The sequence below is a fragment of the Diadema antillarum genome, unplaced genomic scaffold, assembly GCF_040938485.1.
Source record: "Diadema antillarum isolate AM-2024a unplaced genomic scaffold, OU_Dant_1.0 seq00001569_RagTag, whole genome shotgun sequence".
In the NCBI taxonomy this organism is placed as follows: domain Eukaryota; kingdom Metazoa; phylum Echinodermata; class Echinoidea; order Diadematoida; family Diadematidae; genus Diadema; species Diadema antillarum.
Genome location: NW_027272290.1, coordinates 6,529 through 33,640, shown reverse-complemented (window position 1 = coordinate 33,640; position 27,112 = coordinate 6,529). Strand labels below are relative to the sequence as shown.

At 39.7% G+C, this 27,112-nt stretch overlaps 1 protein-coding gene across 1 annotated transcript in view; it reads left to right on the top strand.

The window, feature by feature from the left end:
- The window catches only part of LOC139710799 (uncharacterized), a 42,421-nt gene extending 16,748 nt beyond the window's left edge, over nucleotides 1–25,673 (top strand). Inside the window, exons 7-14 of the mRNA XM_071622707.1 lie at nucleotides 17,778–17,916; nucleotides 19,625–19,677; nucleotides 20,513–20,658; nucleotides 21,305–21,611; nucleotides 23,383–23,465; nucleotides 24,257–24,334; nucleotides 24,964–25,002; nucleotides 25,617–25,673. Coding sequence (XP_071478808.1) covers nucleotides 17,778–17,916; nucleotides 19,625–19,677; nucleotides 20,513–20,658; nucleotides 21,305–21,611; nucleotides 23,383–23,465; nucleotides 24,257–24,334; nucleotides 24,964–25,002; nucleotides 25,617–25,673 — 902 coding nt within the window. The remainder of the gene's footprint in view (nucleotides 1–17,777; nucleotides 17,917–19,624; nucleotides 19,678–20,512; nucleotides 20,659–21,304; nucleotides 21,612–23,382; nucleotides 23,466–24,256; nucleotides 24,335–24,963; nucleotides 25,003–25,616) is intronic.
- Nucleotides 25,674–27,112: the final 1,439 nt, after the last annotated feature.

Genomic DNA, 27,112 nt, shown 5'->3' with positions numbered 1-27,112 from the left:
ACACACACACACACACACACACACACACACACACACACGCACACACACACACACATGCATAGAAGGTGATGTCAAAGACCTTATACTGATTTTAGGACTCTTTTTTTTTTCCTTCTTTGTTGTCTTTTTCGTATAGTCTCCATTCTCAGTTTTCCACTTACTGGGAAAGGAAACTTTCCCAATTTCCTGTTTTTGAGTTCCCCTCCTCTTTATGGTACTGCCTCAACTCTCATTACGTCAAGGGGACCCCACCCCCTCCTATCAAAATGCCCAGAGGATGTGTCTAGATCTATGTATGACTAAAATTGAAAGGTATGCACTTGCTGGGGGCATCCTTAAAATATCATTTTATAGCAGGATGTGCTTTTTACTTTTTGGTTGTTGTTGTTGTGGCTTTTGTGCTCTTTTTATGTATATATATATTTTTTCAGCCAATGACATTTTGCATCACTTTAAAAGCACTCAAGAAATCCTAGTTTTTAATCTGCTGTCTCATTTGCAATGGGGAATGCCAATTTTCTCTGACTTTATGCTATATTTGTCTCATAGTTGTACTTATAGAATCCCTGTGGGTTTCTCATTTTCTTTATGGATATCTACATTGTGATATGATCATGTATACAAGTAATAAAGTCTGAAGAATTTTTTTCTCGATATTCAGAAAAGAGACAGTATTTCAAGTGCTGATTTTATGCCAGCCTCTTTCTATGGCCATCTTTACCTCGTCAGCTGATATTCTTTTGAGGTTATGACCACCCTCAGATTTATGAACATGTTTGAAACTTTTGATATCTACATCATTTATGATATATTGCTTTTGTTCTAATCCTTTTACAACTGTCACTTTTCTGTTTGTTTGAGTTTACCCTGTTTATTTAATGAAATTTCATCTGGAAGAATTGTGTCCCTGTAAATGTTAAAAGCCAGTGAAACTGGTGAAGCTTGCATGGGTTGGGGATACGTAGTGTGGGTATGGGACAGACTGATTGAGATGCCCAGCTACATGTGGTCTTAAGGGGTGTGAGCTTCCCTCGTTTCATGGAAAATTCCTTTACACTAAGTTAACATCGATCACTCGTCATTCTGACGTACTGCTCCCCACTACCCCTCCCCTCCCAAGTGATTTCCTTCTATGCCTTCCAAGGGTGTTCATGGGATGAGCTGAGGCACCAGTAGTGGCTATACAGAAAATGAATTGTTAGTTACCAAGTGACAGTCATTGGTAGGTCGTATTGAAATGTCATCTAAGGGCAGATCATGTAGCATCATCACTCATAATGCAGCTTTATCTGGATTGAGGTCTAACTGAATGTTTCTTGGTAATTCCACTGACTTTGTCCCTGCTTCAAGCATGCCACTTAGATTCAGTGTAACTATTGGAAGCAGGGCAAAATCAGACAAAGTATATAAGTACCAGATACATCAAGTATTATTGTGTAAATGAAGAGACCCCCCCCCCCCCCCCACACACACAGACACATACCACACACAAGCATGATCCATATGCTGCTGCTGTGTTTCATTCGCACTACTGTATTTGCCTTCCAATTAAAGTGCCATTTTATTGGTTGGTGTTAACATCCATTATCCAGAAACAGGCATCTTATAACAATTTTATGTGTGACATTCATTTTCTAAATTGGATTTATATGTTCCTCCAAATCATTCCAGATTAAATGAGAAAAAATGTGTGTCTTGATAAGGTTATTACATTGTATGCATACTTGTATTATTTCACTGTAACAGGAAAAGACCAAAATGTGTAAAATTTCTTGAATCCATGAGAATAAAAAGACTTCATTTTATGATAATGCAATGTCCTTGAGATCAATTGAAGTAAATGCCCTTTTTTTCTTGAGTCCAAGAAATATTCTATACAAGTTATAAGGAGTTTTACTCAAATGACATAGTCACAAGTTAAGAACAGCTACTTTTACTGGTCCATTATTCATGTGAGGTTATTTAAAGCAATGGGAGTGATCACAACAACATGAAAATCACTTGGGAACTTGCTCACAGTGTTACTGGTCTCTTAAAGTGATACATCAGTGATTATTTTGTATCCTGAATTCTATTCTTGCCAAAAGGTGATTCCATTTCAGAACAATTCAGTGCTAGCATAGCAATATGTACACAGAAACATAGATGCACATTAGAAATAGAAATGATGTATTAGAACATCTCAGATACGCATACACACACACGCACACACACACACACACACACACACAAATATACTGTAAAAGTGGAAATTTTGGCAGTGTTGAAATTTTCGCATATTTCGCGCAACCAGAAACTAGTGTGAAAAAAGGTACACGCGAAGCTCATCTTACCGGGCTGAACGCGATAGATTACTCACGCAAAAAATATCCACTTTTACAGTATGCAGTTTGAGCAAATATTGTCTCCTTTCAGATACACTGATATATAATATCCTACCTTGGGTAATGTTGGGTTCCAGCTGTACCGCTTGCAATGCAAGAATCCACAAGAAAAGTCAATGACAGGTAAAACACAGACATATATGGTACAAGCTTGGTGTATCGATTGATTGTGGGATTGTGTGCACAGTTACACAAGTGGTCCCACGGTCTGGCAACCAGTAGATCCAACTGAGATTCCAGGGATCGATTGTAATATAAGCAGTTGGACTCACTCGCGCTGGATGTACGTCACTTTGCTGCGACTGAAGTGAGAGTGAGAAGTGAGGTGGCGACAATCTCCCTCGAATTCCAGGCTCGTCCGAGACGTTCTCGCGACTGTGACAGAAGCTGAGAGAAACAAATCTAATTAGGGCCCTGCCACGACTGCGAGGCGCACGCTCAAAAGGAAGGTATCGATTATCACGTAATGCAGCGCGATAATCTGGAGCTGTGTGGTGCGTTTGGCCCCCTATTAGCGGTACGTCAGTTATGCCTGTGCTGTTTGCATGGACTCGGCTCACTTGCCTTTTTGAAATGCAAGTAATGGTCAGAGCTCGCTAGTGATGTCAATAATTTCATCCCTCAACTGCCTCCTCCCCCCCCCCCCCCCACACGTTCCTCACAGGTCTGTCCACACCTCCAGCTAAGTGGTATAGCCCACCCCCTCTCACTATCTCCACTAGTACGTACTGCCAACTGTTCCCATTTTATGAGAATATTCCATTATTTTTTACCAGGAAGGGAGAAGCGTTATCAAATGTTGTATTTCTGTTTGTAATGACCATCTGTTAGTTAATATTGATGTAGGGAAGTTTGAACAGAATTCCCATTATTGCAAAGTTTACTCCACTTTGCATGTACTTGTCAAGCTGCAGGGTTGGCAGGTACATGTACGCTAGTGCGGCCTGTATTGTTGCTCATGTGTTAATGAGATTATGTGTACCCCTTGTCATGTATGTTACCCCTGTCTTTTGCAATGACATCATTGCATTATTTGCATAAACATATGCCACTATGACCACCTGTCAGGGTTTCTTGAAAGCATGCTCGCCACCGTACATTTTCGGAATCCTGTACTCAAATTTAATTACACTCAATGTCTCGTTGTTTGATTTTTTTGATGAGAAACATCGATAGAGTATATATTTTTCTTTTAAGGGGCGAGGGGAGGGGCTATCCTTGATCTTGATTCCCCCCCCCCCCTCCCTCCTTTCCTGGTCCCTGTTTATAATGGTTAATTTAATGTGAATGGGACAGGATTGGGAGTTGTGAAGATGGCACGAGAGCATAACAACATTGTCTCATTTGTTTGATTTTTCTCCTCTAATAAAAGTGATGAGGAACATGGAGAATAGTTTTCTTTTAAAGGGAGAGGGGAGGGGTGACCCTTGATTTTGACCCCCCCCCCCCCCCATTCCTGGTCCCAGTTTATAATGGTTGATTTAATGTGATTGGGACACCATTGGGAGTTGAGAAGATGACACAAAAGGATAACAACAGGAAGCAGTTTTCAAAATGTTCAAATCTCAACTCCAGATTTTGGCTTTGATAATCTTCTGGTCGGAACCATGAGCAGGCCTGTTGAAATTTGCTCCCCGTTTCCGAGGTCTGCTGCTCTACGTCGGTCGGTCCATCGTACCGGAACCAGTTTGAATGCGTGTGTGGTGTCAGCAGATGTATCAAGCAGGTGGTGGTTACCTTACCGCGGTATACGATCAGGTACTGGAGGCTGTTTTACCATTAGACTACAATGTGAGGGTAGGGCCTAGCTGTCCTTCACCTGTGACAAGGACACTTTTTGCTGAACTGCTGCTTGACTGGCTGAAATTTGCTCAGAGGTCTGACACACACACATGCTTGCAACACACACATACACACACACACACACACACACACACACACACACACACACACACACACACACGCAACTACCAACTACTAACATTTGTGTTTTAAAAAAAAAGGTTGTATGGAGTCAAAACCTCATGACTGGCAGAAAGAGTCATCAGCTGCAGAGGTGACTAACTATGTGGCAATGAAAGTGACGTCACACTTTCAGTTGCCGAGTAACGCGACCCTGAAACTGAACGGCGATAATGAAATGGGGGAAAGGGGCTGTAACTGTGTGCTTGTGACTTATCTCATTCTCATGCATCTTCTGTGACCGCATAGAGGAAACGATTTAGCTCCCAGACGGCGAACAGCATGTGGTGTCAATAAGCAAAGCACAACTTTAAAAGAACCAGTCATTACTTATTTCTCAGAATTCTCCTTGAGAATTTAGTAGCAATAAGTGTCAATTTTAGTATAAAGAAAAATTAATTTAGTGTCAATAAGCACAGCACACCTTTAAAAGAACCTGTCGTTGATTCTTCTTCAGAATTCTCCTTCAGAATTTAGTAGCAACAAGTGTTAATTTCACTGCGATTTTCAGTTTAAAAAAAGTGAATTTAGTGTCAGTGAGCACAGCACACTAAAAGAGCCAGTTGTTAATTCTTCTTTAGAATTCTCCTTCAGAATTAAGTACCTAGCTGATTATTCTTTCAATCTGCTAGAAATTAGACCTCTGTTAAAAGTGATACAAATTTTGATGAGTCTGTAATTATTTTGAAAATCACCATTTACACAGAATAGCAGTATTAAATGTGTGTATTTTGTTTATTTTGAATTGCACAATTTTACAGTTGATTCTCAAGGTTCTATTATTTTTGTATTTGTTTTTTCTGTTTTTTGGGAGAGGGAGTTTCATGTAACAGGTTATCAAGGTGGCTCTAAAATGCTAACATCAAACAATGGTATGTTACACAAATTTGCAAGATTCCTGGGATAAGAAAAATGTATTTTAGATCTGAAAATATGGTTCATCAGATAACGGTAACACAGCACTTGAGTCATCATTGTGATGTAATCGTCGACCTGAGAATTTCACTGCCTTTTGTCTCGGGGCAGTTGGAAGACTATTTTCAGGGCTGCCTTGGCGGGAATCCAAGCCCCGCCAAGTTTACGTTCTGCGTTTGAGCGTCGTCAAAAGGCTGTGAAAGGCGCGATCAAAGCATGAACGACACGTAACCAGGAATTTAATCACGGCTTAGCCCACTTTTGTCCTCCTGGTGCAGTGGTTCTAACATGTGACTCTCCTTTTAAATTTTCTGATTGATCCTCCGGAAGATGAGGTGAAATGGGCTTATATCAGACTTAATTGTTGCATAAGATGTCGCCTGGTGATTATACAATTCTGTGACTTACATTTACTCATATGTAATAACCTGCATTACAGCCTAATCAACTTGGGCTGTAATGCCTAATGATAGCATGCAAGCTTCCACAAAGAGAAATATTGACCTACAAAATGAGAGCGGTTACAGCTTTTCATGAATTAGATGTGGTAGGACAGAGAGAAAGCAATACAGATATTGCTTCTTTCCAATTCCCAGCATTTGTGTTTGTGTTGAAAGCTGAGATTATAACCTAGCCGAACATGAAATCCCTTACACGCTGGCAGTTATTAGAGATGGAAGTCTGCAGACACCTCAGTGTATTCTGGAGGAACTCGTTCGGATGCCAGAAGAAATTTCCTCTTCCTACGAGGTGCAAACAAATTGGATGTATGGCGGAGAGCATTTGACATTTATGACTTTGGCAATCCGCAATGTTTCCATATGAGGAGATGAAAGTAATGACTTGGAAATTGTAGATTTGGCATTGATAATCATGTCACATGCATGATTTTTTTCTTTTCTTTTCAGAAGTTTGTAAACTTGTATTTTTGGCCACATTCTTCTGTTTTGTTTTGTTTTTAGAGCATCTTTAAATCTAAATGTTCTTCCCCATTTTGGTCTTGTTTTGGAATGCGATGAGCATTTTTCAACTCAGAATCACCTTCAGCAAGAAAGAGTAAGAGCTTCAGTCGGGGCGACAGCTGCGATGATTAAAGTCACCCTGGCATTGCTCCTCATCACAATATTTGGTGATCTTCACCCAAAACTCGCACGACTGGCCTCATGCCGTTGTCGTGGCATATCAGGTTGACATAGGAGCACATGTCACCAACTGCTACAGGTGCCTTGATTCCTGGACATGATTTATGATTATCTGTCAACTTCCACTGATTGGGGGGTACTCAGCTATCACAACTTGAGGAAAACTGTGTTCTTATACCCATGGGTTCCTCAAATTAGAGTGTGCAGTACTTACTTTGATAGTGCATTTAAAATGGAGGTCCTCTCCTCTGCATTTAAGTTCATACAAATTAGCAGAGTCCAACTCCATTGTGAAAGATTTGTTGATTAGAATAAATTTATGAAAGGAGTAGATGTTTAAAAGTTGTTCTCATATTTTCATTATAGCAATGATATGGGCAATGATGACATGCAAATACAGAAGAGATCAGTATACCCAACAATACTCAATGTAGATCTCTGGAGTTGGATGTTTTGACAATAATTGTTGGTCACTCGTTAGGCACGTTCGGTCACACTACACGACACTACACATAGTTACACTACCCAGTATTTGCATACATATAGTAAGGGGAGTCGTAGTGTGACTGCAAACTTCTCGAGAAGTTACCAGCGAAACTTTCGGTAAATTTCCCTGCATGCACCTGGGAGGTTTTTCACTTCTTGCCATACTACTCATAGTTTTGTGCAGTATAACCGTGCATGGCTGAAAATATCACTAAATCATTGCAGCTGTAATAGTAATGCATCTGGAATACATCAAATTCTTCTATTGGAATTATTTCCCTCAAAGGGAAATTCACAGAACATTTACGGGGGAACTCATTGAACAACAACATAATCACCTCATCACTGTCATCTGCATGTACCGCTCCATAAATCTTCACTCAATTTCCTTGTTTTTGATCTGCAATCAAAAAGAATAAATTGAATCCTGTGGATTCCATTCATTTTAAATTTAATTCAGTTTTGGTTGTCCTGTTATTAGTGCTACCTAGCAACAGTGACTCTCAGGGGAAAGGGTGTGTAGTAGGTCAATTATCAACAAAACTTTTGAGTATTCATGTTTCATTGTACTAGCCAATGAGAGAGTTGAGACTTAATGATGTCGTCGTCCATTTTTATTTGTGTGTGTGACTGTGAGCAATATTACTGTTTGGTGAAAACATGAATGGAATTTCATAAAGTTCTTTCTTTTATACTCCAATTTTGATTAAACATAGTGCCATTCTGTTTATCTGAATTCTCTTGATTAAAGTCAAAATTGAAGTTCAATGGTGTTGAATTGTAGTTACCTTGATCCTATGAGCACAGTGTTACTTGTAAGCCTGGAAATTACCCAATTTTTTTTTTTAATGGAAAGTGTGCATTGAATTTATCCCCTAAAAATTTTTATCTAGATATCACTTTCCAACATGCCAAAGGCTGTTTGACCCTTAAGGGGGAAATCCAGTCCAAATATAAGTTTATCTGAAAAAAAATGAGTAAAATCTTATGAGTTCAATGATAAAAATTTGACTGAAATCGGATGAAAAAGAAGGAAGTTATGACATTTTGAAGTTTTGCTAACTTCTGCAAAACAGTTCTTGTACAGTGGATATGAATATGCAAATGAGTGAGCTAACCATGTCATGTATGCCCTCACAATTTTCCATTGATTATGTACAAGAAGTGACGAAAATTCAATGTTTTTGTTATTGAAATCTGAAACATGACGTTATTCCTGGTTGAATAACTTCAGAATAGTGATCAGTTCGATATATATGAACGAGGATTTGAACCTCTGGCATAATTGCATTTGAATGAAAAACTGGAAATTACAAAATTTTATGTTCAAACTATATGGTAAGTTGTGAGGGGATGACATGCTCACTTTGCTATTTGCATATTCATATTGACTGTTCAAGAACTGTTTCCCCAAAAGTAGCGAAACTTCAAAATGTCATAACTTCCTTATTTTTCATCCGATTTCGATCAAAATTATACTGTTGAACTCATAATGTTTTACCTTTTTTTTTATCAGACTAACTTATATTTGGAGTGGATTTCACCTTTAATATGGTTTGTTCACTGAATGGCACATAGGCTGGAGTGCTTTCTATTGCCAATTGGCACAGATGTGTGGAAACTGATTGTTGAGGAATAGAGATAACATAATCCCCCTAATCCCTATTGTATCGCCATGGCTTTCCGATTAGACTGTGTCCATTGCTACACTTGACGGGGTTTGCTAACTTTGTAACTAGATCAAGTTTGGATGGATTACTAACTGTGCTGATGAAAATGTTTAGCGAGTTTTAAGGCTAAAAGCTTAAAGGCGCATAAAGGGTTAAGGAAGTTCATGTGACATTCTATTCGATCAAAACCCTTTGAAATCAACCCTGGATCTACCCTGTGCTGTTTATCCCAATCATTTTTGATCCATCAACAACTGCCCTTGGCATGCTGTGGGTGTACCTGCGTGTGTATGTGTGTGTGTATGTGTGTATGTGTGTACCATATGTGTGTGGGTGTGATGTGTTAAAATTTGTGTGTCTGTTTGCCTGGGCTATATCATCTCTATATGAAATTCCCCTTCAATTTTAATCTTCATAAATACTTGGATCAATTTGGAACAATCCATGTAATTAAAAATTGTCCTTCTCTTTGTAAGTATCATCAACACTGTAAGAAAGCTGTGTATGTTAACTCAATCTGAGCGACAACAACAACAACAAAAATGTCTGACTTTGTTGTCAGAGCTAGCTGAGCAATGATGTGTGCAATGAAGAAACACTTTAAAGCATTACATGAAAATTTCCAAAATTAAGCTGTACGTCTCTGTGAGTGTAGATAAATGCACATATCACAGTTTATTTCAGCAATCATTTGTGCTTCCAAGGCTGTCTGTGGATAACTTTGATTATACAATTTATTCTGGTCACCTCACAGAGTTGAACTTTTTTGAAGCGTTTGAAGATTGGTTTAATGGAGGTTCATTTTATCGAGCTTCATCTTTACATAATATCATACTGTAGAACTTGTTATCATGTAGAGTCATACAGCTCAGACTTCTTGAACAGAAAACATTGTTCCTACTCTGCTCAATAACCTTGACACATGTTGAACTTACTTTAATACAAAGAAGGTGCTCCCCTGAAAAAACGAAATCGGCAGCCCTGTCAGATGAAACAAGGGAGGAATATAATCGCACATAAGTGCTATTTCACAGTCATAAGACCATGACCAGGTTAATCATTTTAAGATTCCCACTCAGTGACCTTTTGATGACTTTACTGACATTCAAACAGTCATGTCTCAACATTTGTCAAATTTTGCCCAGATTTCACTGGTGTGCAACATTTGCTCTTTTGCACGTAGCATATTTCATGTGATGTCATTCTTAATTGTGTAAGGTGCAGCCTCTGGTGATAGGTAGAAGCACTCGTATGCGGAGTATCATGTGACACTGGCAACAGAAATTGATCCACTGCACTTTTGATCAGTTTCTTTAAATTGTATTGCAATCATTTCACATTATTTTATCCCCCATACATAATATGTCAACAGAGGCAAAAGTTTCAACGATTGAATTGTCCAAAGACTTGGGAGGTGTTGTGGCTTAGTGGATCTGACCACAGACTATCAATCATAGGGTCCTAGATCCAAGTCCCCTGGCTGCAATGGTTGTGCCCCGAGGCAAGGCACTTTATTCTCATTACCTTCCTTTGGTGGAGACTTAAGGGTATTCATGTAATGGTTGCTGTGCTTTCAAACATTCAGTGCTTGCTTGGCTGCCATATTAAGCAAGCCATGTCAATTCAAATCAAAGATTCACTTTACATATAGATTAAAAAATGATGACACCTCATACTGAAAAGTCTGCCATTACTTGTAGCCAAATATTTATGTAAGATATGATTATATGATTATATATTGATCTTATATCCTTCGTAAAACAGCATTTCTCACCCCAAAATTAGAACTTTCCAACAACTCCTGCGTCAAAAATTGTTGCCTGTGTTATGGCATTGGTCAGTGAAGTACTTTGAGAGCAATGCATACTTTCAACTTGAATTTGCAATACCTGTTTGCAACTTCTCCAACAAACACAACGCATACAGAGCACAGCCTGTGCCCATTATGTGTAAAGGGTGCACTCAGCGCCATATGTTATTGTTATGTTGAATACATGTACGATGTACGTTTGTATGTACACATGATTAACGCCCTCTGTTGTTAACAAGTTAGAGTCCTCTCGGGCTCGGTGAATAAAGTCTCTCCACATCGTATCTGAGGTCGTCCGGCTTTTCCTTTCTAATACTGGCGCAGTTATAGTTTGTGCTGCTTCAGTAAGTCATACTTCTGTTTGCATTCCAAATTATCAAATTTTCAGGGTTTTAGCATCATAGAGCACAAAAACCTATGCCATCACGTTTAAATACATTGTTCTGCCAGCTGATTATATAATCCGTAATTTTTTTTTTATATGATTGTCATTCCATGGGAGAACACCGCAAAATGTTCTGCCCATTGGGGAATATTAAATATGCCTCACTATAATGTCATCATCTTCATCCAATCACTTGGTGGCAGGTATTTTACTCACCCAGATATTGGCATCGGTTCGACAAAAAACAAGTCATACCCTCTTCTATTTCAACACTGCATTATGGATTATAATCCCATTGACCTTGCTCGACAGGGTAGGAGGAGTAGATCTACATTAACTTCCTGAAAGACTTGTTCAACACTGACCCCTGTTTTTAAAAAGAAAAGAAAAGAAGAAGAAGTCTTTGCAAATATGTTATATTGCACTTTGCAATGTCCCCTCACTTTCCTCACTTGTCAGTAAAAAGATTAACACCTTGATAATCTTGTGGGTCACAATCTTTCTTTTTTGTAGTCGTGAACAGCTGAAAAAAAGAGTAACCACTGTAGACATTTTGTGTGTGTGTGTGTGTGTGTGTGTGTGTGCGTGTGTGTGTGTGTGTGTGTGTGTGTGTGTGCAACAGTACACAGTGCATATATACAGCTGCACTTCTTCAATGTTGCCCTAATTATGTGGAGAGGTCAAGGAAGTCCAAGGTTGTGTTGTTTGAGACCATGGGGCCCCAGGTTGTAGGGGACCCTTGTCTGACAACACATCTCTGGTTTCCTTTTCTCATTCGTGGGCTTTTATTTATAGCTTGGTCTTCTCTTTGTCTCTCCCCAGAGTCTGTTTTGTAAGATTCTCTCATTACTCCAATCCATATTCTTCCTTGACAGTTTTCTTTCTCTCTCCGATTTGCTCCACAGATGGTAATGTCATAGTTTCTGCAATTTAAAGGCGGTAGCTAAATTATCTGTTCCTATGTACGTATGTGGCATTATTATGATGCTTTAAATCTGTGATTAAGATGGCTCAGGCCAATGACCTAGACGTATCAGTGAAATGAACTTGACTGAACCATTATTAAACTAGAGATTGTAATTTGTCATCACTGACAAATTAAGGTGATCCGACTTTTTTTTTAATCAATTATTTGAGTCCTGATCGCAATAGGCATTTCCATACAGGTTTCATCTGCGTTTAGAGACATTGGCCGTGTGATGTTTGGATTCTCATTTAGAAAATTGAGTCATATCTGCCTTCTTTGGTACCAAATTCCGTATACACTATAGCGAAGATACAGAAAGAAGTACATATGACCATTGACCCACATTTACACTCCCAAGATGGCATCTGAGGAAATAGTGGTTATTTTGTGAATCCATGATTCTTGTGACATCGTCTATGCGTATGCAAAATATGGGAAAGATAGTACAGGTATTCACCAAGATACAGGATGAAACATATATGACCTTTGACCCATATTTACATACCCAAGATGGCGTCTGATCAAGAAGTCATTATTATATGAAATAATGTAGGTGACATGAACTAAACATGTGCAAAATGTGGTGGTGATAGAGCATGTTTTTCTTGAGTTTTTGCAAAGAAAGTTGCGCAAAGAAAGAAATATTTCAATACATAGTTGATGAGCTTTAATTTCAACCAAGTATTTTGACGTGATACCGACATCGTGTGAAAAAAGAAAGGGCACTTATATGATAGCATAAAGTCTCAGCTACAACATATTAAAATCTAGGAGAAATTCACTGAAGCATAAGTGAGATAGTGCTTGATAAAGATAGGATGTCAATTTTCACATCTAGAAAAACTCCCTCCCATAGAGATAACACGTAATAGCGAAGATTGAGAAAGAAGTACATATGACCTTTGACCCCACTTTGCACACCCAAGATGGCATCTGAGCAATTAGTGGTTATTTTGTGAAATGATCCTTGTAACATGGTCTTTACGTGTGCAAAATATGAGAAAGATAGGACATATATTTACCAAGATACAGGATGAAACATTTATGACCTTTGACCCTAATTTACATACCCAAGATGGCGTCTGATCAAGTAGTTGTTATTTTGTGAAATAATGTTCGTGACATGAACTAAACATATGCAAAATATGGTGGTGATAGGGTATGTTTTTCTTGAGTTATTGCACAGAAAGTTGCAGAAAGAAAGAAATATTTCAATACATCGAAGATAAGCTTTAATTTCAACCAAGTTTTTTCACTTGATCCCGACATCGTATCAAAAAACGAAAGGCACACTCACGATAGCCCAAAGTCTCAGCTACAACATATTAAAATCTGGGAGAAATTCACCAAAGCATAAGTGAGCTAGTGCTCGATAGAAATAGTCATGTCAATTTTCATATCCAGAAAAACTGCACTCCCATAGAGATAACACGTAAACTGGTCAAATTCGACAAGGTTACTTTCAACCCATTTTTACGAGGTCATGCTGTCATTCAATCAAAATTGTATTACAGTATTCATCGCATAATCGGGACAGGTTGGGAGTAGCAAACACGGCCCCTTTAAGCGAGGTGCCCGATTTCGCGATGAGTACTCACCACACACTAACGGCATACGACATGTGTCATGTAGTGCACACACACACACACACACACACACATGCATACATGTACTGACGTACTGTACATGTACATGATCGAATACACAACACGCTACCCCTCGGCGCGACCCTCCAGCTCTCCCTGCATTCTCGCAATGATGTAGAGTAATCGCAACCGGGTTTGATTCTTCTGTCAAACACGCGTGTACACGTAATCAATGTCAGCTCATAGTCAAGATTCATAAAACGTTACGTATTCGCACATACATTGAACCCTTCTCATCTTTCACGCTCTCCCTCCCACTCTCTCCCCCATTTCACTGAATACGTAACTGTTCATAGCCCTCATTTCAATCACGTAACTTTTGCCCAGTCACAACTGAGGAAGATTGTGACGTACACAGAGATCACAGTGTACAGCTGTATTGAAAGTTGAAACCAAAGACAGTAGATAACAAGATACGAAGGCGCGCGATAACAATGGACTTTGCCCTCAGAGTGTATGACTGAGATTAAACAACGCACACAGCCTGGGCTGTATGAGCGAGGCATGTTTTTTATTGGATGTGAGTCGAGTAGGAATTGCAAGCGAGCACATGGCTTTGCTTATGTAGGGGAGAAGAATGTTCGCGAAGGCATGTGCTTTGCAATGGCATGGATACTTATACACGGCGCTTTCGTGGCTATGCATGTACATGTACTGGATGGACGGAGGTCAAAACACACCAATCCGAAGCTTGCTTTGTAAGTTTGTTGTAAACGACAACTGATACGGAATCTTTGAAATATTGTTGTGGTATTTTGGTAGATTTTTTGTGTAAAATATTAACAAAATCAAAGATCGCTTGAAGAAAAATTGTCCCGTTTATCAGAGGTCCCCGCCCGATTATCCAGTGAAAATAACGTGCGTTGGAAATGTTTCTGGGAAGCGTATATCATTTAAGCGAGGATCCCGATTATCAGACGCCCGATTATGCGATGAATACTGTATTACATTAATGAAAGAGCATTAAGTAAGCTACAACATACTGAAATCTGGGTGAAAATTGGCCAAGGATAAGTGAGATACGCTCGAGTAAACTTGAAATTTGATGACGTCATTTTGAAAATTTACTTTTTTAATTCTATTAAGAAATTTGATATCTTTTCATCATTTTTCCAGCATCGCCAACCCATGGAATGACATGTACAACTCATCAGCTTTCAAAATATGTAAAGAAAATGGGGGGTCACCGTCCATCCTGGTGAGTAAATTCGGATTTAAAATTGGCGGTTTTTTGGCATTGTTGCACTGTATATCACCATTGACGCACGCGCGGAATTTCAACTTTGACGGGCCCGTATGACGTCATATTGAGTTGGATTGACTTGAAACTTGGTAGAAATATTTCTTGACATTTCATGCATCCGATAAGTGTAAAAAAAACGGGAAATTTCTATTGCATATGAGCTGTGCGTGCGTATATGTGCGCGCGCGTACGCGTCCGTCCAATTTTTTCAATTTTTCAACAAATGCTCCAAATGGTCTGAAACGTGTGCAAAAAAAAAATTTGAGCTCGATTGGAGCATAAAATATTTCAATGCGCGCATACGCGCACGTTTTAAGAGAAAATATGAATTTTGAGAACATGAGTAGAATGCGCATAACTTGAAATGTATGTGACGTAAATTTCATTGAAAAATTGCATTCCATTAATGAGATATGATTGAGAATGTGTTTTCATATAATGACGTCATAGTGACGTCACGGTCAACTGATCACAATGATGCATTAGATTTGTTGTCTTTAGGACATGATGCATACATGGTATAATTTTGAAATTGATAGGCAGAGGACTTTCTGAGCTAACCTCTGCACAACTTTTGAGGAGAAATAAAGAAAGAAACAAAGAAAGGAGAAGAAAGAATCCGTACAGATACAGAAGGTGATCCGAGAGGATACTCGGATCACCTAACAAATCATTTTCCTCATGCTGTTGACCTCAAGAATTTTATCAAACCGATTCCTTAAATTGTATTGCTCTGTTGAGGACGAGCTGATTCTGCTGTAACATGCATTTCCTATAGACACCTGCCTTAGTATACTCAGGAGTAGTCTTCAATGGGTTAATTGTCAAATTAAACTTTTCTTTTTCCTTGACGCTGTTTTGCATTCCTACGTTTCTGCACAGATTCTTATACCAGCGTGAAGAAAAATCAAGTTTTGCACCCCCCCCCCTTTGTCACAGAGAATTCATCAGCAATGTTAGATAGTGTATAGGGCATTTTAAAATTCTTTCTTTATGGTGCCCTATGCTTCTTAGAGCATGTAGATTCAACTTATAGCTCTTACTGTGGCCTATCATGTCTACTGTAAAACAAGTGATGTTCGCGTGCATTTTAATTTCGCGGATTTCGCAAGTGCCAAAATTCACAAAATTAAAATGCACGCGAAAGTTCTTGTCTACACTGTATGCATTGAACGCCATTGGCAATTCGCGAAAATTTAATGCCACGAAAAAGACCAGCGGCTCCAATTCGCGAAAATTTAATGCCGCGAATATATCGTGTTTTACAGTATCTATAGTGCTTTGTGTGCATGTGTACAAATGTGGAGGGCATCGGAGGAATGGATGGAAGGTAGAATGCCTCCCACTCTGTGAAATAAGAACTTAAATATTCTGTGGTTCTACCATCATTTTCTTCCCTGTCAAATGCAAATCTTCCAGATGCCTTAAGATGAAATGAAAACATTTTCAAGTCATATGTCCTTGACTGAAGTGTTACATGATGCATCTACTACTAGTTGCCCTTGTGTGGTGAAATTGGCCCTTTTTTATGACACCTCACCCATTTTCTAGTCATAGTGTCTGGAATTAGGACATCAGCTATCAATGCACCAACAACAGTTTACCACAAAGGATATTTTGTGCAAGATAAGGGTAATGAGGTCTTTTTTTTTCCCCATCCCCCTCCTCCCCCTCCATCCATTTTCTGACGATAGTATTCGGATTGATCATTGTGACTGTGTACCTAATCTCCCCAATCACTGACGCCAATGCCAGACTTCTGAATATCCTCATCAGTGCAGCGTTGGTGCTCACCTCAACCCCCTGACCCCCCCCCCCCCTTAACCATTGGCTATGTCACCAGAGACACACCCCTCCTGCACTGATGTGTCTCCATTAACTTGTTACCGAGATATAAGGGAGAAAAGAGGGGTTTGCGATTAACTTGTTGTTTTCCCCCATGACTGGTATGAACAGATTTATCGTGTCAGATGTAAATGAGGACAGATTTTTAGTTTGTTTTGTGTTAGCAGAGATCTAGGAAGGAGGATGATGATGGGGGTGGGGGTCTAAAGATTTGCGGCGTAATCCTCGCTCGGGGGCCGTCCCTCATTAATGAGAGTCTTCAGAGTAATGAGGGATGTTGCTGTTTTCTTGACATGGCACCATGCTGCAGTGATGTGTGTAGGTTGTTTCATTAATTTCTTCCCATGACCTAATGGACGACTTCCAGATCAGAGGTAATCCACACCCAAAGCATCCATCCAATCTTTTCTTCTCTTCTTTTCTCCAGCAGTCGTTCTCCCCCCCCCCCCCACTCTTTTATGTTTCTTTAGTTCCCTTTTCCTCCTTCCCTCTTTCATTCTCTATCTCTCTTCCGTGTCTGTTCTCATTGAGCTGTCTCTTTCAACAGACGTTCTCTATGAATTAAAATTTGCACCTCCCCATCTCTTGGCCTGTTAAAGGGACTGTACAGTACTGGTTGAGGTGGGGATTCATGTTTTGAACATTCCTAGATGAGATTATGAGAAACCTGTAATGAAATATGAAAGAGCATGTAATTTTTAGAAGGATTCAACGTTTATTTGTGTTTGATGAAAATTGGTTTTCAAATGGCTGAGATATCAAAAAAAAAAAGTGATAATGATAAAAGACGACAGGCCACGCCTTTTATTAGGATCTCTTTGTTTCACCTTGTTTTTGGATATCTCAGCCATTTCAAAACCGATATTCCTCAAATAAACTTTTGATACCCCTTAGAATTGCATGCTTTTTGACATCTCATAGAGTGGTTTCTGAATATGTCGCAAAACGTTAAAAGCTAAATCCTCACCTCAACCAGAACTGTACACACCCTTTAACTGCCTGACTCCAGTGATTGGTCAGCAATCCTCCCTCCCCCCCCCCCCCACTTATGATCTCATCATCATTGTCTGTAGCAACAAAGAGTTTGTCCTTGTGCCAACCACAAGGTCACACCAAGATTTGAATACTTTACACACCATGTCCTTTGCTGTGAAGTTTGTGCGTCAACTGATTTTGATAGATTTGCAACATGCCAATTTGATGTCTCCTGTTTACACAACACATGCCATACATACATCATCTTCAAGGTGGAAAACTGCAAACCAACTTTGCTTTCACTCTCTCCCCCCCCCCCCCCCCCCATCCTTGTTTAACTCTTGCAGCTAAATTATCATCAAACACTGAATCCACCCTGACGGGCACTCTGAAAGCAAACGAGACATCCCCACAAGAAGGACCAAGTGATGCGGGGCACGAAGGCAATGCCAGCCTGGAATCAGAACGTCCCAGCTCCTCTCTCAGGTCAGACCTTCAAGTGATCCTAAATCCTCACCAAACATTTACTAGCATCATATGAATAGGCCTGGCACAGTATCCTATAAAATCAGAAATTTCATGAGGATGAAACTTAGAAGGAACCAAGAATATCAAAAGTGAAATGCACATGAAAGTGTTTGTCTACATAAGGCATGGAATGCCAGTGGCGATTCACTAAAGTTTCATGATAGAATCACATAAACTACATGAACCCACTCCATAAACACAAACAATTATTTCTCAAACTGATAGCTTGAGTTTCTGTATTTTCAGGGCAGTGTCTCAATCAGTATAGGTGACAATTACAAATTGTGTACAGTTTGGGCATTTGTGCTACAACTACAAGTAGCTGGAAGGAAGCATTTGATGCAGCTGCATTAAATATTTCTGGTGGTGACATCTTTGTCATACTCTTGCACACTAGTTGAATTCTTTTCTTTAAATCCATGTGAAAATGCATCCCGTACATTAACTGCGACCAGCCCCAACGTGCAGCGTTAGGGCTGTGCCGTTTTCGCATTCAGATCGAGGAGTTGTACCAAACGGTGCCGTTTCGGGGCTGTATATCCTTAATTTTTCAACAAAAACTACTTGGAATACTTACATGGGTCGATTAAACCTAAATGATTAATTTCAGCGACTGTTTGATGCATTTCATTGCTTATGATGCAGAAAATGTTGTCTTATAACGCGAATATCTTCAGCTCACCGATGCTCACTGAAACTCACAATCACTTGCACAGGCGCACAGCATGCATGCAGTGCAGTGCATTGACAGCATGCGTAATGCGTAACCCCTAATGGATATAGCAGCAAGTCTCTCCACTGTTGCACTAGGGCAGGCCGCTTATTACTCCTAAAAAATGTAGAAAATTTTGCAGTTTCTAGATAAATGGGTGAGAAAAACCAAATCGAAAAGGTAATGTATATTTCATTTTTTATTGTCACTGTGTTTATGATAGAAATTTAGCTGTGCTTTATTTGTGAAGTCGCCGTGAATGTGGCTTCGTGATTTTTGCTCCCACTCAGCTGCGAGGTAGCCACCAGGACCGCGCATTGCGGCGCGGTCTCCGGGGCTACCCGTACATGTATGCTGTATATGCTATATATTTTGTGGGGTTTCTCTTTTTGCAAATTTTGTTAGTCAGATCTTTGTTCTAATTCAACAACCAGCACAAATATCAAATATGATCCGGACATGATGCCACGTACACATGTACATTTCTCTGTTAGTTACTCTACCCCACGATTTCAAATGTAACCACTCACAAAGTTGTGGGGAAGTCCCCATTCACAAAATATTAGACTCACTAAATATATGGCTTGCACAGTAGTTATCATGCCTGCAACTATATTCATTATTTTATGTGCTGATGAGCTTCTAATATGCACATCAAGTAGAAAGGGAAAGACTGGAAGCTGCTTTGAAAAACAAAATTCATTTTGTCTGGAAATCTTGTGGCGAGTGATGTAATTTTACTGGAGATACACAGGAATGTTTGCTGCACTTTTCAACATATTTTTGCTCAGGGGCAACCTCAAACATTGCCCTTAGACAAAGCTGTACTTGATTATTTTGGAATTTTAAGAGAAATAAGTTCTTGGACATTGAATGCCTAACAGTACTTTGTATCCATTTTTTGGTGTTGTTTTTTGTTAATGTTAGTGTTCTTGTTGTTAATCGATCTTGCAGTGTGGCAGATGACAGCAGGCCAGGATCAACAAAGAAGAAGAAGAAAGTGAAAGGTAATGTGTTGAATGCACTTTAGATTCGTGATTGGTCTGCCTGCATCCAGACCACTTCTTTGTTTTGGTGTCTAAGCGCGACGTATTTCCATTAGCAACACTTTGGATGATTAGGAAAGGAGGGCAATGACCTTTGGTAATTTCAAAAAGAGCAGGAAAAAGATTATAATATGTATCCAACTTATTTTGACACTACCCACCTCTCTCTCACCCCACTCCTCTCCACACGCCCCTCTGTGGCATGGTCTGCCTCCTTTTATCATGCTTCCGTCAACTCTCTCCCCCCCCCCCCCATTCACACCCCTCCCCATCCCTCTCCCTGTCCACTCTCCCCCTCCCCCATCCTTCTATCCTGTACTTTTCTCACACTTTCAGCCCACCTTCCTCATTCCACCCCTACTAAATTTACCTTGATCCCTCTGTCCTCGTCCCCCTCCTCCGCCTTCTTTAATTCCTTTCTTATACCCACTTCCACTACTCCGACTAACCTTCTCCTCCTCCTCCCCCCCCCCCCCCCACCTTCATTTGACATGCCTTTTTCTATCCTACCCTTTTGCCCAATTCCATGATCCTGCTCCGTCCACCTCCTTTAATCTCCTATGCCCACCTTCCCTCCTCCAATTGCCCTCCACATCCGGCCGCCAAGCCTTCTACATTTGACATGCCTTCTTTCGCTATATACTGTTCATCCCATCTTCCTTACACCCCCTCCCCCCCCCCCCCCCCCCCCCCCAACCACATGTGCATGCCTCTATGGCATGACCTGCCTCTTGTAATTTTACTGATATATTTTTTTTTTTTTTTTTTTGCTTTTATTATTGATTTAACTCTTCAGGCAAGTTTGTGCAGTCCAGGTACATGCAGAGCCTGTCCAAGCCCGCCCCAACGCAGGCCTCGAACATCAGCACCACCAGCCGCACCAACAGGAGCGTTAGCAGACCAACCAGCAGCACAGCAGTGTCACGGACAGACAGGAAAAAGGTATGAATAAGTTCCAGGGCTCTCGTCAAAAGACACAGCCCCTGTAGTGTGCCTCAGGATAGGACATTTCATGAAATTATGGTGGGGAGCTATTCTTTTACCACACAATTGCCTGAGAAGCCTTATAATATACTTATTTACTTTCTAGAGAAAGGTTTGCTTGTCCGCACTTTTTGAGATACACAAATGTTGGCAGGCAAAGTGGGAGAAAAGGTGAGAAGGGAAGAGGTGGAAACTAATATCCAATGAGGGTCGTTTTGTTTCCTGTGATGTTTTTATTCAAGTGATGGCATATGGATATTTTAGAGTGTAAGAAGGATAATCATTTGTACTCACTTCTTCATAAAAGAAACAACTTCAGTTAAGATTCTTATGCTCCCTCATGTTCCGTGTATGAAACATTGATTTTGAGGGAATTACCATGTTTGCTAGTCATTGATTTTTTCACGTTTGGTATTACATCATGATCATGAAGGATAAATTGTTTGGTAATTAAATAAAGCTGTGTACCTTTCACTGTGCTCTCATGCAAAACAGAATCTGTCTTAACTTCGAGAAGAAATGTGTTGCTGCAAGCAGAATGCATATTTTCTCAAGAGGTGCTTAATGTTGAGCATGTTAATTCTCCGATGTTCTGTGCCCCCAGACTTCAACAAAACCTGCCCCGATACGAGCCACAGCATCCTTCTCCCAGGCCAGCATCGCCTCCAGCTCTGCCCACCCCAAGGCCAGGTCGTCCTCGCACTCCCGGCCACCTGCAAGCGCCACCGCCACCGGCAGTGGTGCCAGCCAGTTCAACTACACTCCAGTGGCCAAGAGGGGCAAGCGCTTCGCCTCCACACCGGCCGCCAACACCTCAGTGCTACCCAACGCGCCCAGCATCAACGCCTCGGCCATCGCTGCCAGCACCTCCATGATGAATGGTGGTGATATGTCAGCCATAGCTCCGGCAGGTGAGATGGGGATCAGAATGCAGAGCTTCCGGGCCTCCCTGGTTCTGCAGGGGGCTTCTCAAAAACTTCAAAGTTTCACCATCATCATGTTCTGACGAGGAAACATGAAAGTCTCCATGAATTGAGAATTGGTCTTTTTGCCTATTGAATTACATATTACACACAAAGATCTCCCCCATTTTTCCATGAAAACTCCCTGATTTTTTATATGTGAATATTGGCAGCACTGAGAATGTCTTCTTCTTAATACTGTGTGTGCAAAATATTGCAAAGCAAGTCTACACCAGTCATGTTCAAGTTAGCTGTAATAAAAAGAGTGATATCGAGCACAGTGTTGATGGAGGTTTCTTCAAAATCAGACATAGAATATTAAGAAATTGTGGGACATAAAAATTTGATATGTTTTTTTGAAAACGTTTGTATTAATCACAAAAATTGATGATGTAACAGATGTTGTCATGACTTCACAAGCGTCCCACTGGCCTAACCATGAATATTCAGTGCATTTCCCTTGTAGTTATGAAAGAAATGATAATGATGGTCATTCTTCCCATGAAACTTTTGTTTTACTCAGTAATAATACAATGATGATTTCATGAAGGAAAGGATTCTAGTTGCTGAATTATCTTCTAAAAACATTGATTTTTTTTTTTAATGAAATATTTGTGCACAAACCAATGGGACAACTGTGAGTCGATGATGTCATCACATTGGGCTGTGACCAATATCGCAAGTCTGTTAGAAAAAGTGTTGCACTTTTAATTTCTTAATTTTCCTACTTAAGTCTGAGTTCAGTGAGACTTCTCCAACTTCACTTTGTCAAATTATTCTAAATTTCTTTGATATCAACTTGGACACGACATGAGCTTGCACCTTTTGTATGCTTTGCGTACCGATTGTCACAGAAAATCTCATAGCATTGAACACTCAGTCACTGGCATAGAAAGAGTTAAAAATGAAAGGATTTAGGTTCATATACAATAAAGTGGTCAATTAAGGGCTCAAATCCCACTCAATCCGGCTTGCATAACTTCCTACCGAAGTTCCTTTCATGCTTTTCACAGCCAAGAAGTGAGTTGACCTGAATCTATAATAATCACATTCTCAGGAGTACCTTGAGGGTCAGATTTTGTTCCTATTAAATAATCAACGCTTTTGTGCTTCTTGTTTGACATCTGATGCCCCCTTCATCACATTTGTCTAGTTTCTCCTGGCTAAGCACTGTACCAAAGATGTGCATATCTTTTCCAGAGTTAGTGTGCACCCCATGGGCTACGTTTTGAGAAGTGCTCCTAAACTCAAGCCCAGACAACAGATGGCGCTATTCTGCTTCCAATGCAAAGAGGTTCAAATATCATGCAGAGCAGTCAGTTGCAGAAAATCATTACATATTCTAGTAATACACATGTACAATCATGAATTTTCAGCACAATAAACAGCAGAATATTCTATATACAGGTGTGTCCAAATGAGATACAGAAATTGGCTTAGAACAACCCATGAAGGAAACCTTCAACAAAAGTCTTGTTTTGATCACCATTTTTCCTGGTCATAATCCTGAAAATGGATTCGACAGAAATTAGATTGGCATGTTTGTGATAAACAGAGAAATTTTATGCATGATTACATTCAGTGAATTCGTCATGATAGATACGCAGTAATTTGTTTTCCAGGATTGGGAGTTCAGAGTTTCTGTGAATACTGTTGATTTAGGGATATGTTCTACATCATGTCTTGCTTTGTTTTGTGTTGCTTTGTTGTGTTTCTTCAGCTGTGTCTGAGCTAGGTGGACCTCACTCATCTGTGTCATTGTCACCCACTCATGATTCAGCTTACAGCTCACTGGGCAACAAGGTAAGATACTGTCATTGCTTCTAGTTGTGTTGTTTGAAATATCATTTAATTCACTTTAAATGTTTGCTTGTTTCTTTGTGGTTGTTCATTTGTTATCATTATTTCTAAATATCTGATACAAAGCTTTTTTTTAACCATTGTGGAAGTACTTTATACATGTGTGTGTGTGTGTGTTCACTGTATTCTCATGTGGTATTTAGGCATTGCAGGGTCATATAGTCTAGGATGTTTCCTGTTAACTTTACAAAAAGTGTTATCAATTTAGACCCATACAATGTATGGTACTTCATCATCTTCAGTAGATTTGAGCTTCTTTAGTGGATGATTTTTGACTGCATAGTTCCCAGAAGATTCTTCCAATGTCAGCCTTTACTCACTGATGATGCATTAAAACACAATTTCGTAAGGGTTTTAAACAAATTGATCCATGAATTTATAGAGGCTAAATTGCAGAAAAGAGTGAAATGGAGATAATTCAAGCATGGCGCAGAACTACACTTATTTTCACACACAACACCCCATTCACATGCATGCTGAAGGGCAGCAGTTGATGCTTCAGTTAGTTTGTGTGTGTGTGTGTGAAGAGGGGCTGCCTTGAGCAGTTCAGGGATTAGAGCTGTACTTGTCAACTAAAGCCAGTCAAAGTTGAGATTTCTTTAAACTGTTTACAGATTACTGTTTGGCTATGTACAACACACCAAATGCAAGGTGTGAAAGTTTGTGTAATTTTTCCTCGCTTTGATATGCTACTCTAGACTAATGTTGTGTCTTATGCTTTCTTGTGCGAGCAGCCTATCAATGAGCCAACCCAAGAAGACCTCAGTGTCATGTATGCCAGATACGTTCAGGCTGCGTTCCTCGACACAAAGGTGAAGTGTGATGTCATGTCATTCAAATTAGCTTTAATGACATTTGATGATTTGCCGATGTACAATGTAGGCGACTTAATTTTGTGTCAGGTGCTCACCAGTTTGGCTCTAGCTGATCACTCTGTTACAATGTTCTTGCAACTTATTTCATGTTTGTGTGATATCTGCAAGGTAAATACAAAAATTATGCACCAAAGACCCTTCCACCCAGCCCCCCCCCCCCAAAAAAAAAACAAAACAAAACAAAAACCAAAAACAAAGACAAAATAAAGGAAAGTGGAAGACCTGATGATACTGTAAAAGTGGATAATTTCTCACAAGTTATTTTTCATGCCTGGCCGGGTAAGATGAATTTTGCATGTTTCTAATTCCATGGAGTCAGGACATTAACTACTGGAACTTATGGCATGCAAAATATTTGTGTGCTCATATTTTTGTGCTAGCATCTGGTTGTGCAAAATTTGCAAAAATGTCCATGCTGCGAAAATGTCCACTTTTCCAGTATTATTGCTGTTATAGGTTAGAGGGCATGTTGTGTAAATTTCTGCATGTCCAAATCATGTGTCCATTCTACTGAGTAGTGAACATGCCTGCTGACATGTTCAATATTCTTGTCCTTTTGTTCACAGATGAGGAAGGTGATTACTGACAAAGAAAAGGAGGCCAAGGTAAGTATACCCAGTCTGCCTCTTTTATGGAACAAACACGATGGGTGTGGTTTACACAATGCATATGATTCAGTAACAAATATTGGCACATTAAAGCATCTACCTACATTTTAACAGTTTGAAAGCCTGAAGGTCTGCTAACCTGGCATTCCCTAGGCACCATAAGACGTCTGTCCTGTCTCGATGGAGTGTGTGTATTTCTGATTTCAGTAAGATAATGCTCCACATTCAAGTTAGGATTTTATCTATGTATCACTTTCTCCACACAAAGAAAGAAGTAAATTTGTCCTTTTCATTTCTGCTGAAGATTTATGGTAGCATCAATGTTCAGATGCATTCAGCAAGACTTGAAAAATCACTATTTTAGTGGGGCATATAAGAATCAGTAGGTTTACCTGATTGATGATAACAAGGGAGGGATTTTGTTGTGCAGAAATTCTATTGCCAGTACTTAAATTCATCTTCATGTGCACCAAGATGCATTACCAGGCTATTTCTTGTTTGTAAATTACTTTTTAACACCAACACTAATGAGTTCACAAATTTCACTGTGGACAGAATGACGTAGGCATAACAGGAATGTTTAATGTTCTGTTTCCTTCACACACCGACAGAATCAAATGTTTGCGCTGTGGAAGGAGAATCAAAAAAGAGGACACAGCTGGAGCTGAGGCTAACCAGACTGAAGCATGCCAATGAATTGGATCAGCAGCTCTTGGTCCAGGTAAGTCTGAACCATATGCAGAAAACGTATGCTCAGTGGAGAGTTTAATATTGATGTTGTTCTTATTATTCTTATCCTTCTTTTGTTCTTTTTATTGCTCAAAATGCTGCTCTTCTCTTTGAATCTTGTGCTTTGTTTTGTTTTTGTTTTTTGTTGTTTGTTTGTTTGTTTGTTTGTTTGTTTGTTTGTTTTTTAGTCCAACCTATCAGATTTCATTCTCAGGATGGATTTGTAGGGTTGGTGAGATTTGGAATCAGGATCTTAGTTTTAGAGGTGGTGAGATGTTGCATTCATAGTGAATGTAATCTAAAACTCCGTGGTTTGCGTGAATACATTTTCGTGCTTTTTCCTACTTATGTATGTTTGTTGAGACTTTGTAACTCATTGATTAAATTATGAATGAATATATTCATCAAGATTCAGAGATTGAAATGACCCATGGCAATCTGTCTGTCTTAGATTTCTGATGTCTTTGATTCAGATGCATCCAGTCTTTTGAATAGTCCCAAACTTCATAGCATTGCCTTGAAGTTTTTTGTGAAATTCACTCAACAGAAATTTTAGGAATGGATGCCACAGATAGGAATGGATGCCACAGATAAAGTTTCAGACAAAAATCTGATAAGAGACTAGCACAGATTCATCTCTCATTGGACAGACTAGTTACGTGATTCAAACCAAATGAAACCAAGAGTTACTCAATATTTTCTTGGAATTTTCGTGAGCAGTTTGATGAAGTTATCAAGGAGGCTATAAACCAACACCACCCAGGGGAAAATGCAATACTGTAAAAGTGGAAATTTTCACGCATTTCACGCAAACAAAAACTAACATAAAAATTAAAGCACGCAAATATTTTTGCTTCCAATGTGTTCCAGTAGTTGATGTTTTGATTCCGCTGAATTAAAAAATGCGAAACTCTTCTTTTCTCGCCAAGCACAAAAAAAAAAAAAAAAAAAAAAAAAATTAGTTGCATGGAAATATCCACTTTTACAGTATGCCATGATGAGTGCAGTGGAGACTCTGTGCTTTCTGGGTGGTCACAAGTCTTTTCTCTCTCAATCGATATGGTGGTATACAGGAGCAGGGTCTTGGGCCACTGACGTCCCACCTTGCCCAGTTCAAACAGGAGTACAGCACCCTGGCACACGCCCTGGACACCACCAGACACCAGGTGGAGTTGACTGACATCCTGGTCCCAGACGACCAGGATGAATTCAATGGTGAGTGCCATCATCAAGGAAGAAAAACTCCAGATTATGTCAAAGTTGATTGAGCTGATTTTCTAAAGTGTAAAATAACACAAGATGTTGAAACATTCATTAAGATTTAACAAAAAAAGGGGGGTATGAATTTCGAAAGTTTCATGGGTTTCCACTGATAGTA